This window comes from Belonocnema kinseyi, chromosome 2 (genome assembly GCF_010883055.1).
Source record: "Belonocnema kinseyi isolate 2016_QV_RU_SX_M_011 chromosome 2, B_treatae_v1, whole genome shotgun sequence".
Taxonomy (NCBI): Eukaryota; Metazoa; Arthropoda; class Insecta; order Hymenoptera; family Cynipidae; genus Belonocnema; species Belonocnema kinseyi.
The window spans coordinates 111,273,900-111,289,708 of record NC_046658.1 but is presented as its reverse complement, the minus strand read 5'-3'; the positions used below and the strand labels follow the sequence as shown (position 1 = coordinate 111,289,708).

The window sequence follows — 15,809 nt, the reverse complement described above, 5'->3', positions numbered from 1 at the left end:
ACTAATTTTTTATTTTCGAAGTCTAAAACTGTATTTTAAAATTCTTTAAATGAAAAATGTAACCTTAAAAACTAAAATCCAAAATGAAAAATTTGCAAGTGAAAGATTTTTGAATTACGAACTTGAAACTAAATTATGTTATACTTGAAAATGAAAAAATTCAACTGAGTAGTTAAAAAAACTGTTGAAATCAAACTTTGGACAGAATTTGTGCTCTGAAAATTTGTAAAATTCTCGGTGAAAAAATAAATTCACGGTCATTTCCCCGTTTTTCCCGGTCACATAAAATTCCCGGCCATTTCCCGGGTTTCAAGGTTTCCCGGTCCAGCGGCCATCCTGTTTAAAAATGGAAGAATTATTAAATTAGAATGTTTTCCCTAGCGGACTGCGTAACCGTTTCGTCTACGAGTCCGCTCGGGCGAAAGAAGGTCCTCAAACATTATTAATTTTTATAATAGCGATTTAAATTCAGAAAATACTTTCTGAAGCAAAAATAGTCAACAATTGTACATTGTGTATCGAGGACGTTAAGAAGGCTATTTTGACGAGTGTGTGCGAACGACCTAGTCTGGATCGAGAAATCTCTCTGTATCTCTCTTACTTCTCCCTTTCACCATTTTCCCTGTCTCATTTTCTCCTTCTGTTTTACTTTCCCCCTCTCATTTCCCTTTACCGTTTCCCTTTTCTTTTCTCCTTTTTACTTTTTCCTTTTTAGCCGTCCAACTTTCTCGTTTCCCCTTCCCTTTCCTCATTCTCGCTTCCCTTTTCACCCTTTCCCCTTTACCATTTCCCTTTCCACCTTCCTCATTTCCCGCAATCCCCTTTACAGTTTTCCTTTCCCCTTTCCCCCTTTCCCCGTTCCCTTTACCCTTTTTCTATTCTTCCCTTTCTCCTTCCCTTTTTCCCATCACACTTTTCCTTTTCAACTTTTGCCATTATCCCCTTCTTTATTATCCCGTTCCCTTTTTTCTTTTTGCTAATCTTTCCTTTACAGTTTTTCTTTTCCCTATTTCACTTTCCCTTTTCAACCTTTACTATTCTCCCCTTCTCCATTTCCTCGTTCTCTTTACCCTTCTTTATTTTTACCCTTTCCGGTTTCTTATTTTCTCCTTCCCTTCTCGTTTCTCCATTCCCTTTTACTGCTTTACTTTCCCCTCCCCCTTTTAACCTTTTAGTTTTCATCCTTTCCCTGTTCCCTTCAACCTTTTTCTCTTTTTCCCATTGCCCTCTTTCCCTTTTTATTTCCCCTTTTCTAATTTTACTTTTCCCCTTTTCACCCTTTTTCCTTTCTCATTTTCCCTTTTCCTGTTCCCCATTATCTTTTACCGTTTCCCCTTTCTATTTTCATCCTTTCCCTTTCTCTATTTCCCCGTTTTATTTATACTTGTTCCTTTTCGTATTCTTCCCTTTCCCATTTATTTTTCTCGTTTCCCTTTTTCCCGTTTTCACCCTTTCCGGTTTATTATTTGCTTCTTTTCTTTTCCCTATTTCCTTTTTTTATTTCCTTTTTTCCTTCCTCTTTTTGACCTTTCTTTTTTTAACCTTTCCCATTTACCCGTTCCCTTTACCCTTTTTTATATTCTTTCCTTTACAGTTTTCCTTTCCCATTTTCGCTTCCCTTTTTCCTATTTAACCTTCCCTTTTCAACTTTTACCATTATCCCCTTCTCCATTTCCCCGTTCCCATGACCCTTTTTTCTTTTTGCTATTATTTCCTTTACAGTTTTCCTTTTCCCTACTTCACTTTCCCTTTTCAAACTTTACCATTTTCCCATTCTCCATGTTCTCGTTCTCTTTATTCTTTTTGTTATTCTTTCCTTTCCCTTTTAATTTTTCCCATTTCCGCCTTTTCCTTTTCCCCTTTCCCTTTATACCGTTTCCGATTTCTCATTTTCTCCTTCCCTTCTCGTTTCATCCTTTCCCTCTTTCCTTCAAACTTTTTGTCTTTTTCCCATTTCCCTCTTTTCCTTCTTCTTTCCCCCTTTCCCCCTTCTCATTTTCCCTTTTCCTGTTCCCTAATCTCCTGTACCATTTTCCCTTTCTATTTTTACCTGTTCTCCTTTCTCTATTTCCCCGTTTCATTTACCCTTGTTCCTTTTCCTATTTTTCCCTTTCCCCTTTTATTTCTCTTTTCTACTTTTCCTGTTTCCCCCTTTTCACCCTTTCCGGTTTCCTATTTGCTCTTTCTTTTTCCCTATTCCCTTTTTCTGTTTCCCTTCCTCTTTTGACCTTTCCCTTTTCAACCTTCCCCCGTCCCCTTCTCCCTTTTTCTCTTCTTCCCATTTCCCCTTTCCTTTTTTACTTTTCTCTTTCCCCCTTTTCCCTTTACTATTTTCTCCTTTTTCCGTTTTAGCTTTCGTAAATATTTTATGATGAAAGGGTTCAAAGAAAGAACACTTCAATTTACATCATATTATATCATCATTTCTGCCGGAAGTCCCACTTATTTGGTACAGTGCATGTATAGCGTGCGTAAAGTTACATGTGGCGGGCGTAAAGTTTCATATTGGCCCGACGGCGAACTGCGCATGTGTGAAGGCTACTGGGCTGGAAGTAGCCATATTACGCCTGCTTCACGTGCATGAAATGGCGCGCTTTCAAGGGCAGTCGGACAAAAATGAAATTGAAAAACCTAAATTTCGCAAGAAATTGATATTGTGAAATCACGAGATCATTTTCCGAAAAAGAAATAAAATAAAAGGAAGCAGTGGGAAGAAATTATAATGGAAAAGTAATTAATCTTAATTTCTCGTACGTATATTTCTTCATATATTAATTATACATGTGATAGCAGAAGTTCAGGAATATATTAATCGATCATACATTCCATTTGAACAATTTGTCAGAATGACGCAACTATATATATCGAATATTTACAAAAGTACAAAAGCTTATACAAAACATCGACTTCTATACAGAGATTATACATGAAAGTTTCTCTACACATCGATAGAATATTTGATAAAAATTTCTTATTTTAAATTCACGTTACTCCTCATCACACTGTAAGAAGTCTCAGTTTTCTAATTTACACCAATCCCGTACAAAGCAATACAAAATCAGACTTTAACCGACATTCGGAGCAGTGTAAAAACTATTATACGTAGGCCTTTTGATTCTTTGTTTCTTTTTTCAAATCCTCTATCAAAAAACAATTATTCAACATTCCTTAGAGGATCGCGAGAACAATCCGCTAGGGCATATTTTCATTTTTTTCAAATTTATTCACAATTACACATAAAATTCAACACTCTTTATCTTTTTATATATTTATATTTATGCACTTGTATTTTTAACACATAAATAAATACAAATAAATAAATTTCAGAAGATAAAGAGTGTTGAGTTCTATATAAAATTGCGAATAAATATGAAAAAGGATGAAAATATACCCTAGCGGGCATATTCTGCTAGGGTTAAATTGAAATGACTAAATTTTACGAAAGCTCAGGTCCTTTTTTGATAAACGAATTATCCGTTCATGGTCAGATGAGTTTTGATCTGTACGTATCTTTTCAGTTCGACATAAATAAATTGCTACATGTTTTTCCGTACTGTTAATGTAAAAGGTACATAATGACTGTATATACAAAAGCTAAATTATCACGTGTATTGTTTCTGGGTCCGGGTAAATTTTCTGATTGATATAAAATCTTTTAACAGTATAGACTCTCTTGTTCCCCAAAAATTTCTCATTTTTTGTAATACAAGACGAAAATTCTTGACGTTTTCTGTATTATATCTAATTTTATAAACAACTAAACTAAAGTCATTTTCTCACTCACAATCATACAGCAGACAATCTTTCTTTCTCACTCTAACAGCTATTTTACGATACGTCTTTTAATATTCGTCAATTAAATTCAGTCCAAAGCGTCGTTATCAAATAGTCCCTAGCGGAGCGGTTACGCTAGGGTAAATTTTTAATTTTTTTCACATTCAATCTCAATTTTAGAGAGCATTTTAAAATATTTATATTTTTATTTATTTATTTTTTATTCTTAATTCTCTGACACACGAATAAATACAAGTAAATAAATAAAAATGTGCAAAAAGATAAAAAGAGTTTTAAGCTCTATCTCAAATTGAGAATAAGTGTGAAAAGGGATTTAAAAAATACCCTAGCGTAGCGTTCACGCGCTCCGCTATGGGTGGGATACTTTTTTCGTTTAATAACTACATCTCACTGGATCGTATTCTCATCTCCTGTTTATGAAACTTTTATGTACCACGAGATAAAAATGCGGACCAATCTGTCCTTAAACAGCCTATGGAATAGTGTGGATTGAAAAAAAAGTTAGAAATCGCAACTAATGCTATGCCTGAAAGTAGTGCATAAATTGTATTTGGAAAATTTAAATACAGAAAAAAACGTGAGAACAAAAAAGGTTTAACCAAATTATTCTTTAAATAATCCCTATAATCAATTTTAATTTTTTTTTTTGCAATCATGAGAAGATCTGAAATTTTTTTTGCACTTGAGGGTTCTTTTGGGATGAAAATGAATGCAGAAATTCAGAACTGAAAACGCTACAAATGATTCAAATATTGAAACATTTTCTGATTTCTCAAGAGCCAAGAGATTTTTTTTATCTTTTCATGGAGCAAAAAAAAGATAATTACAAGGGTATATTAAAATATAATTATCTCCTGCAGATAATAATTTTTTACACCCAGTTTTATCGCGCGCTTTGCCTAGATTTAAAACGATTTTAATAATCTTAGGCACGGTACTTTTTGCGATTTCTATATTTTTTGACCTACCCTACTATGGAATTGTTCTGAAATATCATCAGGCATTTCACCCCAAAAAGGAAATTCCAACGTGTTTGTCTTGGCACTCGAAGATCATCCTCCAGTCTTTACATTCCAATCTAATTTTAATTCACGAAACAGAATTTCGTTTAATTAAAATCAATGTTGGATAATTGAAGAAAAAAATTATGTTTAAGCCTCTTTAAAAGTTAAAAAACTGTACATTAGTTCGAATATTTTATTTTCTTAACTCTCGCCCTAGCGTTTACTAAGTCCGCTAGGGAATATTCTTATTCATCTTCGAATTCATTCACAGTTTCGCATAGAAATAAACATTTTTTAAATCTTTTTACATATTTATATTCATGTACTGACATTTATTCAGGTATTAAAAAATAAAAAATTAATATCTGTGTGCCGAATTGCCGCACACTGCTTTTAATTCTTAATTTTTTAACACCGAGAAATCTAAATATGTGAAAATTTGAAAAGAGTATTGAGTTCGATGTGAAATTGTAAATAAATTTTAAAAAGGGTGAAAATGTGCCCTAGCGATCCGCTAGGGCATGTTCCGCTAAGGCCGACTCTAGTTTCAAATTCAGAATAAGATAATTTTTAATAACTTTAGAAATGACTCGAACACTGTGATAAAAAATTTAAAAAAAAAAAACGAAAATCTGTTCGGAAAAAAATGAATACATTTTAGTGCCTTTCCCTAGAATCTTCTCTGTGAGCACTGTGTCTACGAGTTTCTTGACCACTCGGAGTTACAGGTCTACGTTTCGATCTTTTAAATTTAGCAATATCTTCGCCAAAAACGTCTCCAGTGCGCAATGCTGAGATTAAATCATCAAATTCTCCCTTATTATCTCCCTGTCCATTAGTATTTGCTTCATTCTTTTTGCTGAGGGAAATACTATTAAGGATTCCTTCTCGTGAATTTTTCCTCTCCATGGTACGCTTCTTTAACTGAAACATTGGATAATTTTCGCATTTTAATTTATTTATAATACTTACTTTTTTAGCTTACGTTTTATGTTAAAAATTAATAAAGGTTTTAAATTTCTTGCTGCAATTGTGGGGACCCGTTCATTTTTCGGAACGGATAAAAATTACGAAAGGTAAAATTTTGGAATGGGTTGTAATATATAATGGTAAAACTTAAGAATACCAAAAAGTCGGAAAGAGGAATAAATCAGAAATCCAACACGGAATGGGTAAAAATTCGGAAACGTTAAAATTGGAAGTGTGAACAATTACGAATAAGTAAATATACGGCGAGGAAAAATTTGGAATAATAAATAAATGTACCTATTAGCAAGTGTATAATTTTTTATTTATGGTAGTAAACAAATATTTATCACAGTAAATTTAAATATCATATCATAATAAATTTATTTTGTGCATTAAAAATTGTTTTTAACATGTATAATTGTTAAAGTTTAAGTAGTTACACAATAGATTTGTTTTATTAGTTTAACAACTTCAAGTAAAATTAACTTTTCAATCGTTACATTTATTTTAATTTCACGAAATTTGTGAGACAAGTATGTAAAACCCGAAATTTTTGATTTTTCAAGTTAATTAAATCATGCAATCCGTCATTTTAAATTTTTCATGAAAGAATAATTATTTTTTATTATTATATAATTTACAAACAATTTTCAACGTACAGCTCTCTTTTTTGCATCCGAAGCCTCAATTATACACCTGCTGAAAGGTACATTTATTAAAAATTCCAAATTTTTCTATTTTCTGAATTTTTTCTCTCCGTATATTTAATTATTCCTAATTATTGATCCTCCTACCTTTAATGTTTTCGAATTTTTACCCATACCGCTTCTTTGGTATCCGAATAAATACCTTACAGAGTTTTGGATTTCCGACTTATTCCTCTTTCTGACTTTTTGCTATTCCTAGGTTTTACCATTATGTATTATAACCCATTTTAAAATTTTACCTTTCTTAATTTTTACCCTTCCGAAAAATGAACGGGGCCCCAATTGTGCGAGACTTCGTTATAATTGATAATTTATGAAATTTTTGGAGCTTTGAGATAGTTGTCGCAACAAAAATCAAATCTCTTGAAAAAGAGTTTTATATGATTTTAGGAATTAACATAATATTATCAGACATTTATTATGAAAGAAAAACTTTATTTTTTACAAAGAAAGTTCAAAACTTACAATGAATTTTAATTTTAATGAATCGTGGCTTATTTTTTCAGAAAAAAATTCGCTGTGACTCTACTGTTCCCAATTTAGAAAATAGTTAAACACTCTTCAAATTCAGATATTTGTTTAAATTTAAAAAAATGTTATAACGATTTAAGTCATCGAAAAATTGATTTTCAATATTGTGGAACGTAGAATCGTAGAGAATCTTTTCTCCGAAAAATAATCCATTATTTATTCAAATTCAGCCAGTTTTAAAAATTAGTAAGAAGCGATGGTAAGATTAATTAATTTAACTCCAAGAAAAATTGCTACAATAAATCCTTTTATGAGTTTTAAAATTGCTTAGATAAAGTAATGTTTTTCACTTGAAATATCCTCATCAGTAATATTATTTATATTCTTTAAATCATAAACAAATATTTGTTCTGAGATTTGAATAATCACAACTATCTAAAATAATTTAAAGCCCATTTTTTATCTACTGCTAAAGATCTACAATTCTGATAATAATAAAGTAAAATGTCCCTTCACCCAAAATGTAAATTTAATAAAAATATTCTATAAAAAAACATCAAGTTTTGATATTAATATAATTTTATTAATTTTAAGTTCCTTGTCTTATTTTAGAGTAGTATTTATAGTATTTTGCTAATTCATTAATATTTTTAAAAATCTTTTTTCTTGATTCTACACTAGAATTTGAAAATTCGTAAAATTAAAAAAAAATGTGTTGCTACTTACGGAAATATATAGAAAATCAACGCATATTACATTTTAATCAAATTTAATCATATTTATATGCCCCAAAAAATAAGTTTAAAAATTTAATGATAAGTTACCAAAATACTATAAAAACTTGTCTTTAAATTGTAAATGTCAACAACATTTAAAAAATTATTTTCACACATTTTTCAAAGATATTGCAATTTCACATTTTTCGGCCACATTTTTTTTAAATTTAAAATTAAGGTTTTTCCCTTAGGCTCATTTGACGCAGAATTTTATTAATTATCGTGCTTTTATGGGGGGAAAATGTTCAATTAATTAATATAAATTTTAAGGTACTACAGCAACAGCTAAAACACAGTCCATAATTTACAATGTAGATATTTGTTTACGAAATTTATTTGAATTTTCAATTTTTGTAGTATCGTTTAAAAAAACTAATTCTATTATAAAATATCTGTATAAGTGTTGAAAAATTAGAAAATTACAAAAATGAGCTCTTATTCATTAAACTCTGACAGTTTCTCCAGATTAAACCTGAAAAAATTATACTCATAATGATAATAGAAATAAATTAAATCATATTTTCACTTACTGTAATTATTATTCAATCTTTCTTCATAATTTTAATTTATATTTTTTAAAACCTTACATTTATTTAGAAAATTTATTTATAAACAACATTAATACTGCCTAAAGTCGCAATAATTAATTATTATTATTAAATAACGTTAAGACTGTATCAAGTCGTAATTAATTAGCATTCTTAACAATATTTTGCGTCAATCAGAATTGACAAAAAACTAAATGATGGAAATAAACAATCTTGTAAGAAATGTTTAAAAAATATAAAGAAGGGATAAGAGATTGTAAATATTATTATTTATGGTTCGGTTACATCATTTTATAGATTATAAGGATAGAAAGTTTAAAAGTGCCCCTGAAATTTGATAACCATATGTAAACCTGCCCCTGGAATTTGATGACCAGCTATACACGTGTATGACATATGGCCTATGTACAGGCGCAGGCGCATAAGAGCCTTGGATGAGACGATAGAATGTTTTTTTTTTTATTTTGAAATCAGCCTGGATGTGGAAAATTTGCCTGTTATTATTATCAAAAATTTATAAATAATTTTTTCAAATTATATATATTCAGGGACCCTACGTCTTTAAAATTAATATTTTCATTTTATGTAATTTATGATCTAATTAAAATAAGTGATTAAGTGAGGCGACTTTATTATTAAAAATGATGAAAAATAGAATTCAAAAAATTAAAAGCACTAAATTCACTTTAATTCGATTACTAATTATTATTAAATCTTATTGTAATTTATAAATGTTTTCACATTATATTATAGTTTAAAATTGATCAGGGTGACCGTTTTAATAAAAAAAAAATTTAGCTCATTTCTCGGGTTTTTTTCCGGTTCACAAATATTTTTTACGGTCAATAAAATTAAAAAATTCGAACTCTAAAACTAAAAATTTTTCCATTCAAAGTAATAAAAACTTAGCTACAAATCACTTAAAGTCATTTTAAGTTAGAAATATTAACAATTGAGCCTTTACATTATTGTTATAAACTGAACAATTCTTAAATTAAAAGCTAAATTATTTTCATTTTAAATGGTTTAAAAATGCTTTAAAAAGTCAACATTTTATTTTAAAATCTTGACAAATCTACATGTTGCTTTAATTTTTAATTATTTTAAAAAATTGGTAGAAACTCCTAAGCATCTTATAAATGAATTCGAATTCTTTCTTAAATAATTTTTTATAGTCTGAAAAATTATAAATAATTTTTTTTTAATTTTCCAGATTCATTTTTGACACTTTCGGAAATCTTTTCAAATCTTGTTAAATATTCTCTTAAAATTAATTTTTGAAAATAAAGTCATTTTTAATTTTTCTAACAATCTTTAGAAAATGTTTTGTATTCTTTTAAAGCCTTTCACAATTCACAAAAAGATTTAAAATTTTTGTACGAAATCTGCAAAAACCTATACATTTTATTTTAAATTAGGCCGCGGGCTATTTTCACTGAAATTTCGGAACGAAATATTCTGATTTTTCGGTATACGTAGACACTTTATCTAAAGTACTTGAAAAATTTCAAGTTTTAAATTAATCTTGATCAGTCAAATATTTCTAAATTTTAAACAAATTTTATTTTTCTTAACTGAAAAATGTCAAACTTCAAACTCAACAAACATTTTAAATTTTATAAAATTCTTTAAATATGAATTTATTATTTTGAAATTATTTTAAAATTGAAAATAGTTCATGAAGTTTCAATATGGCTTTTACATTTGTTCAACTAATAACTTTTTAATTGAAGCAGTTCAATTTTTAACGTTAAAATCTGGAAATTCTAAAATGTTGAACTGATTCCGAATCGTGTTCTAAAATCAATTATTATTCACTTGTTAATCCTGATGTACAGTTTAATTGTAAAAATCATTATAATTTATATTTAAATTTGATCAACTAAAAAGGATTCTCATCCAAAATTATCGATCTCAAACGCAACCAATCTTTAATTTTTCAAGTCTTTGAAACTGCATTTTAGAATTCTTTGAATAAAAAATGTACGCTTAAAAATAAAAATAAAAAATGGAAAATTTGTAAGTGAAAAATTTGTTGTCTACAAATTTGTAAAATTCCTGGCTAAGGTATAAATTCCCTAACATTTTATAGATTATTATCCCTGGAAGTTTATGAAAATGCTCGTGGAATATGATAACCAGATATACATGTGTATGACATATGGCCTATGTACAGACGCACTAAGGTCTGGTGAGACAATAGAATGCTTTTTTTATTTCAAAAGTGGGAAATTTGTCTTTTATTATTAAAAACAAAAAATAACTAATGAATTGATTTTCTAAATTAATTTTTTATATTATATATTTATATACTGAAAAATATATATAAATTAAATAATAATAATAACAATAAAAATAATGTTATATTTTATATTATATTACATTATTAATGATATAATAATATTAATAAAATAATTAAATATAAATTTATATAATATTTTATATCATAGATAAATATTGTCATTTTATCTCATTTAATATCTAAAAATCTTAATAAATATTTATGAATACTTAAAATAAGTAAAGGAGTAAGACTATAAATATTAATTTTATTTTTTTTAGATGGTATTATAGTTTAAATTTCATATTTAATATTAAGCTTATTATTAATTCGACATTGTATTCAACTCAAAATTTAAATTATATTTTAAAAAAGTAGTCTTAAATATTTAGCTGCTATAAGCATATAATAATTTTAGCAAGTTTTTATATAATAAGTTTATAAAATATATAAAAATACTCAAATTCATTTAAAGGCACTAAAAATATTTTTTGTTAAATAACATCGTGATTCAAATTATAAAAGGGAACTTTTCCAGTCCTGCTAATTTCGAAATCGAAACAAAAAACAACCATTTTTTCGACCCATCCTTATAATTAAGCCGAATATAATTTGAGTTTCATTAAATTTCTTGATAAAATCAAAATAGTATAAATAAATATATAATAGTGTATATAATATATAATATATAAATAGTATAAATAATATTTAATGAAAATATTTACCTCTTGTTCCTGTTTTGCTCTTCGTTCGTCTTCTTCTACTTTCCTTCTCATATTCTCTACATCTGATCTAGCTTCTGCAAGAGCCTGTAAAAAGTTTTCGAAAATTCCGAAAAATTCATCTGGCTGGATGCCCGCAGAATCTTCGCCGAAGAGTCTTACAGCTCTGTCAAACTGAAATCAAAATTAATCAATCTAAATTCAAAAATGAAATTACGTTCTTTGCACGAGTCCAATAAATAAGACAAGTAGGTGCTCTTAAGAACATGTGACAAGTTACAAAATTTAAATATTGTGTTTTTAATTTTTGGAAATAGTAATGGTAATGGTAAGTGGAGAAAGGGCTTCAGTGCCCTGGTTGAAATCAAATTAATAAAATTAATATAAAAATTTTCAAAGTTATTAAAAAATAAATACAATCTTACCCTCGTTTTCATGTCTTGGAACAAATCTTCAGCTTCTGCTAGCCTGCAAGTAGCTTGAGCTTGGAAATCCCGCATTGCTGGCAAAAACATATCACCCTGTAATACCTGAGACTGGCCTCGGTGGAATTCTGCCAACAAATTTAAATTAAATTAAATTAAATTAATTCAATTTAAATTTAAAATTGAATTAAATTAAATTATATATCACAGGGTGGCTTCAAAACTTCATTTTCAAAATCCGCTGACTAATTTTTCATTTTCATTGACAATTAGTATTCGAATACCTAAAAACTAACATTCCAACATTTTAAAAATAGAATCCTTTATAAATGGACTAACATAATTTTAAGTATATATTTATAAATATTGATTTTTTTGGGGTGCCACAGCTTCTTTTGCTTGAAAAAGTCACCTATTTAAATCGAAAAAATAAACAAAAGCGAATAATTTCGACCCCAAAAAGTGATTGAAATTTATTAACGCATATTTGAATGGTACGACTGCTGTTTTTGAAATGTAAATGAATTTAAAAGAATTGGATTCGTAAAACCTCAAAACAATTGAAGTTAAATTTGGAAGAATGGGAATTAATGGGGGAAAAATGTCCATTGATTTCAGGAAAACCTGAAGTAAATTCAGAGGAATTTAACAAAAATGAATGGGAAGAATTCGATTAAATTCATGCAAATTTAAGACGAAAGAAAATAAATTCAAAATCCTAAGAATTCAAGGTGAGTTTAACAAACTTCAAGATGAATGAAACGAAGACTAAATAAAATTCATTAAATTGAGTAGACTTCTGTGAATGTAAAAGAATTTATGTGCATTAAAAAAATGTAAGAGAATTTAAAAGAATTTTGAAGAATCAAGAATAAAATAATAATTCAGGGTGAATTATAAATGAATTTAAATTAATTAAAAAAAGATTTGAAAAACTCTTTATATTTTAGAAACCCTACGACTTTCTTAACTACTGGTGAATAAATTCTTTAAAATCCATTAAAACATTATAAAATCCCGTTAAATTTTATGAAATTGGATATTTTCTGAAATTCTGAAAAATGTATTAAAATAACTCGAGATCTTTAGGAATTCCATGAAGTTATTAACATCCTCGAAAATCATATATAATCCTTTAATATCTTTTAAAATACCTTAAAACATTATTCGTCATGTAAAATCGTTCTATATCTTTCCAAATTTTAAGAAATTCTTTAAAAGCACATACGAATTTTTTTAAATTCTACAAAAATCAGCAAAATCCTTAATAATTTCTGGAAATCTTTTAAATCTCTTGAAAATGCCTTGGAATATTTTAAAATACCCTAAGATATTTCCAATTATTTTTAATTCCTTTAAATTAATCAAATCATTCAGAAATTCCTTGGAATATTTTAAACTACCCTATAATATTTTAAATATTTTAAAATATTTTGAGTTTCTAAAAATACCTTGGAATTTTTTTAAATGCCATAAAATATTGTAACTCTTTCGAAACATTTTGAAATCCCTTGAAGTTTTTTTAAACTATTCAAAATTTCTTTGATTATTTATGAATATACTAAAATCTTTCAAATAATTAATCACTTCAAATTACTGAAATTTATTAAAAATACCTTAAGAGATTTCAAATCCTTGTAAATCCCTTCAAATGATACAAAACAATCAAAAATTTCCTGCATTTTTTTAAATATCTCAAAATGTAGGAAATCAAAAAATTTATTAAAAATGCAACCCAGTAGTTGAATTTTCTACTAAAAAAGATAAATTTTGGACCAAAAATGAAATATTTAAATTTTCCACTAAAAACAATTTTTAACAAAAAATGCAATAGTAGATATTTCAAGCAAACAATTTTTCATTCAAAAAGGAAACCAAATTTTAAAAAAATCACTTTGAAATTAAAAACAGTTGAATTTTACACACACAAAAAAACACATTTTTAACTAAATAGTTAATCGTCAACCAAAAAAAAATCAAATTTCTATCAAAAGACATAAATTTTTGAACAAAAAAGACGAACTTTTAACAAAAGAGTTAAATTTTCAAACCAGAAAGGTTTTTAAGTCAAGACAGAAATAAAATTTCAACCAAATTTTTGAATTTTGTACAGAATTAGTTGAATTTTTAACGCCAACAGGCGAATTTTCAACAAAACAGCTGAATTTTCCACCAAGAAACTCTTTTCAGTCTTTTTTTTTTAATTCTAGGTAAAACAAACTGTTTAATTCAATCAAAAAAGACGAATTTTAAACTAAAGAGTTAAATCCTCAATAAAAACAGATTAATTTTCTACCAACAGAGATAAATTTTCGAACTAAAAAGTCGAATTTTCAAGAAGAGATAAATTTTCAACGAAAGAAGATTTTTCAGTCAGGAAGGAAACCAAATTTTAACCAAACTTTTGAATTTTTCACGAAAACAGTTGAATTATTGACCAAAAAATAAATTTCAACCAAATTATTGAATTTTTTGCGAAAAAAGTTGAATTTTAAACACAAAAAAATGTTCAACAAACTTGTTAAATCCTCAATCAAAAAAGATCAAATTTCTACCAAAAGAAATAAATTTCTGAACCAAAAAGATAAAGTATCGACAAAAGAGTTAAATTTTGAACCAAGAAAGATTTTTTCAGTCAAAAAAGAAAAACCGAGAAACAAAATATCAACAAAATTTTTGCATTTTTTACTAAAATAGTTTAATTATTGAACAAAAAATATTTTTCAGACAAAATTTGTGTAAATCTTGAGGATATATTCTTATATATTTATTATTTATATAAGGATTCATTTTCCAAGCAAACAGTGTAATTTTTAACAAAAAAGATGATTTTTTCCCCACATCCGTTCATTTTCATCAAAATAATTAAACTATCAACCAAATAATAAATTTTTGAACCAAAAAATATAAATTCTCAACCAAAAATAAAATAAAAGACTATTCAACCAAAACATATTAGTTCAACAAAAAATAGTTGGATTTTCTAATTATAGGCTGAATAATAATAGTTGAAATAATAATTGAATTTCATTTCTAACACTTTAAAAATATTAGGATATTAGAATTAAACTTTTTTTTAGTAATTTTTCTTTAATTAACGAAAAATTAATTTATAGTGAGTAACACCATTTTAAATTTAAAAATTTTTTTTCAGTGGAACAAGAAACCATTTCTTGAAATAACACATTTTTTTAATTAAAAATGTTTTCTTTGACTGAAAAGCAATTAATATTTTTATGGGTTAAAAAAATTCGTCTTTGTATGAAAGAATCCAGGGTGGCCGTCCTAATCAAAGAAAAAAGTTCCCGACCATTTCGGGGGTTTTTCCCGGCATGCAAACTTTTACACGGTGAATAAAATTTTTTAAATTTAAAAACTTCAAGTGCAAATCTTGAATTTTAAACTTTTAAATTTGAAGTTCAAAAGATTTTATTTTTTAAATTGTATTCAAATGCTCAATAAAAATAAAAACGTATAAAATCAAAAGTACTAACACTTTTCAATTGAATAATTTGAATTAATTTCAGATAAACTGCAAAATTTAGCATATTTAACTTTTATAAATTATGTGGAGTTCAAAGATTTAGATTCAATTCCAAAAATATAAATCTACACTATAATTTTCAATGGTTTAAATTAAAGAATCAATCTATGAGTTTTAAATTTTTCAAAATTTTATTACCTTAAGTAATTTTAAGGTGGAAACATTAAAAATTTAAAAATTAAATTATTATAAACAGAAAACTTCTTAAATAAGAATTTTAATTGTTTTCATCTTAATAAAGTTTCAAAATTTTATTTTAAAATCTTGAGAAATTTAGAAGTTGTGTAAAAAATTTTCAAATTTAAAATTGCTTTTGAAATTTTTTCAGAACTTCTAAATAACTTTTTAAATGAATCGAATTTTTCTTACCATTTTTAGAAAATCCTGCAAATTTAAAAAAAATCTTAAGGGCATGTGACACAGCTAAATACCTATATTACCGACCTCACTTTTTCGGTTCACTGCATGTTTTTTTGAACCTAAGAACTTTTTTTATAAATAAGATATCGAGCTGAAACTTTGGAAGATTTATTAGAGTACAATAAAGTACGTTTAGGTACTGCATTT

General features: G+C 27.1%; 1 protein-coding gene across 4 annotated transcripts in view; it reads right to left on the bottom strand.

Annotated features, from left to right (window-relative positions):
* Window positions 1-2,737: 2,737 nt before the first annotated feature.
* Window positions 2,738-15,809, bottom strand: part of LOC117167140 (disheveled-associated activator of morphogenesis 1) — a 255,300-nt gene continuing 242,228 nt past the window's right edge. For 3 of the 4 annotated variants that reach the window (XM_033351840.1, XM_033351838.1, XM_033351839.1), the window contains 3 exons: window positions 11,699-11,826; window positions 11,277-11,447; window positions 5,457-5,723 (listed from right to left, as the gene is read on the bottom strand). In XM_033351840.1, the coding sequence (XP_033207731.1) occupies window positions 5,457-5,723; window positions 11,277-11,447; window positions 11,699-11,826 (566 nt within the window). Of the gene's footprint in view, window positions 5,724-11,276; window positions 11,448-11,698; window positions 11,827-15,809 lie in introns of all 4 variants that reach the window. The other variant, XM_033351837.1, reaches the window with a different exon arrangement.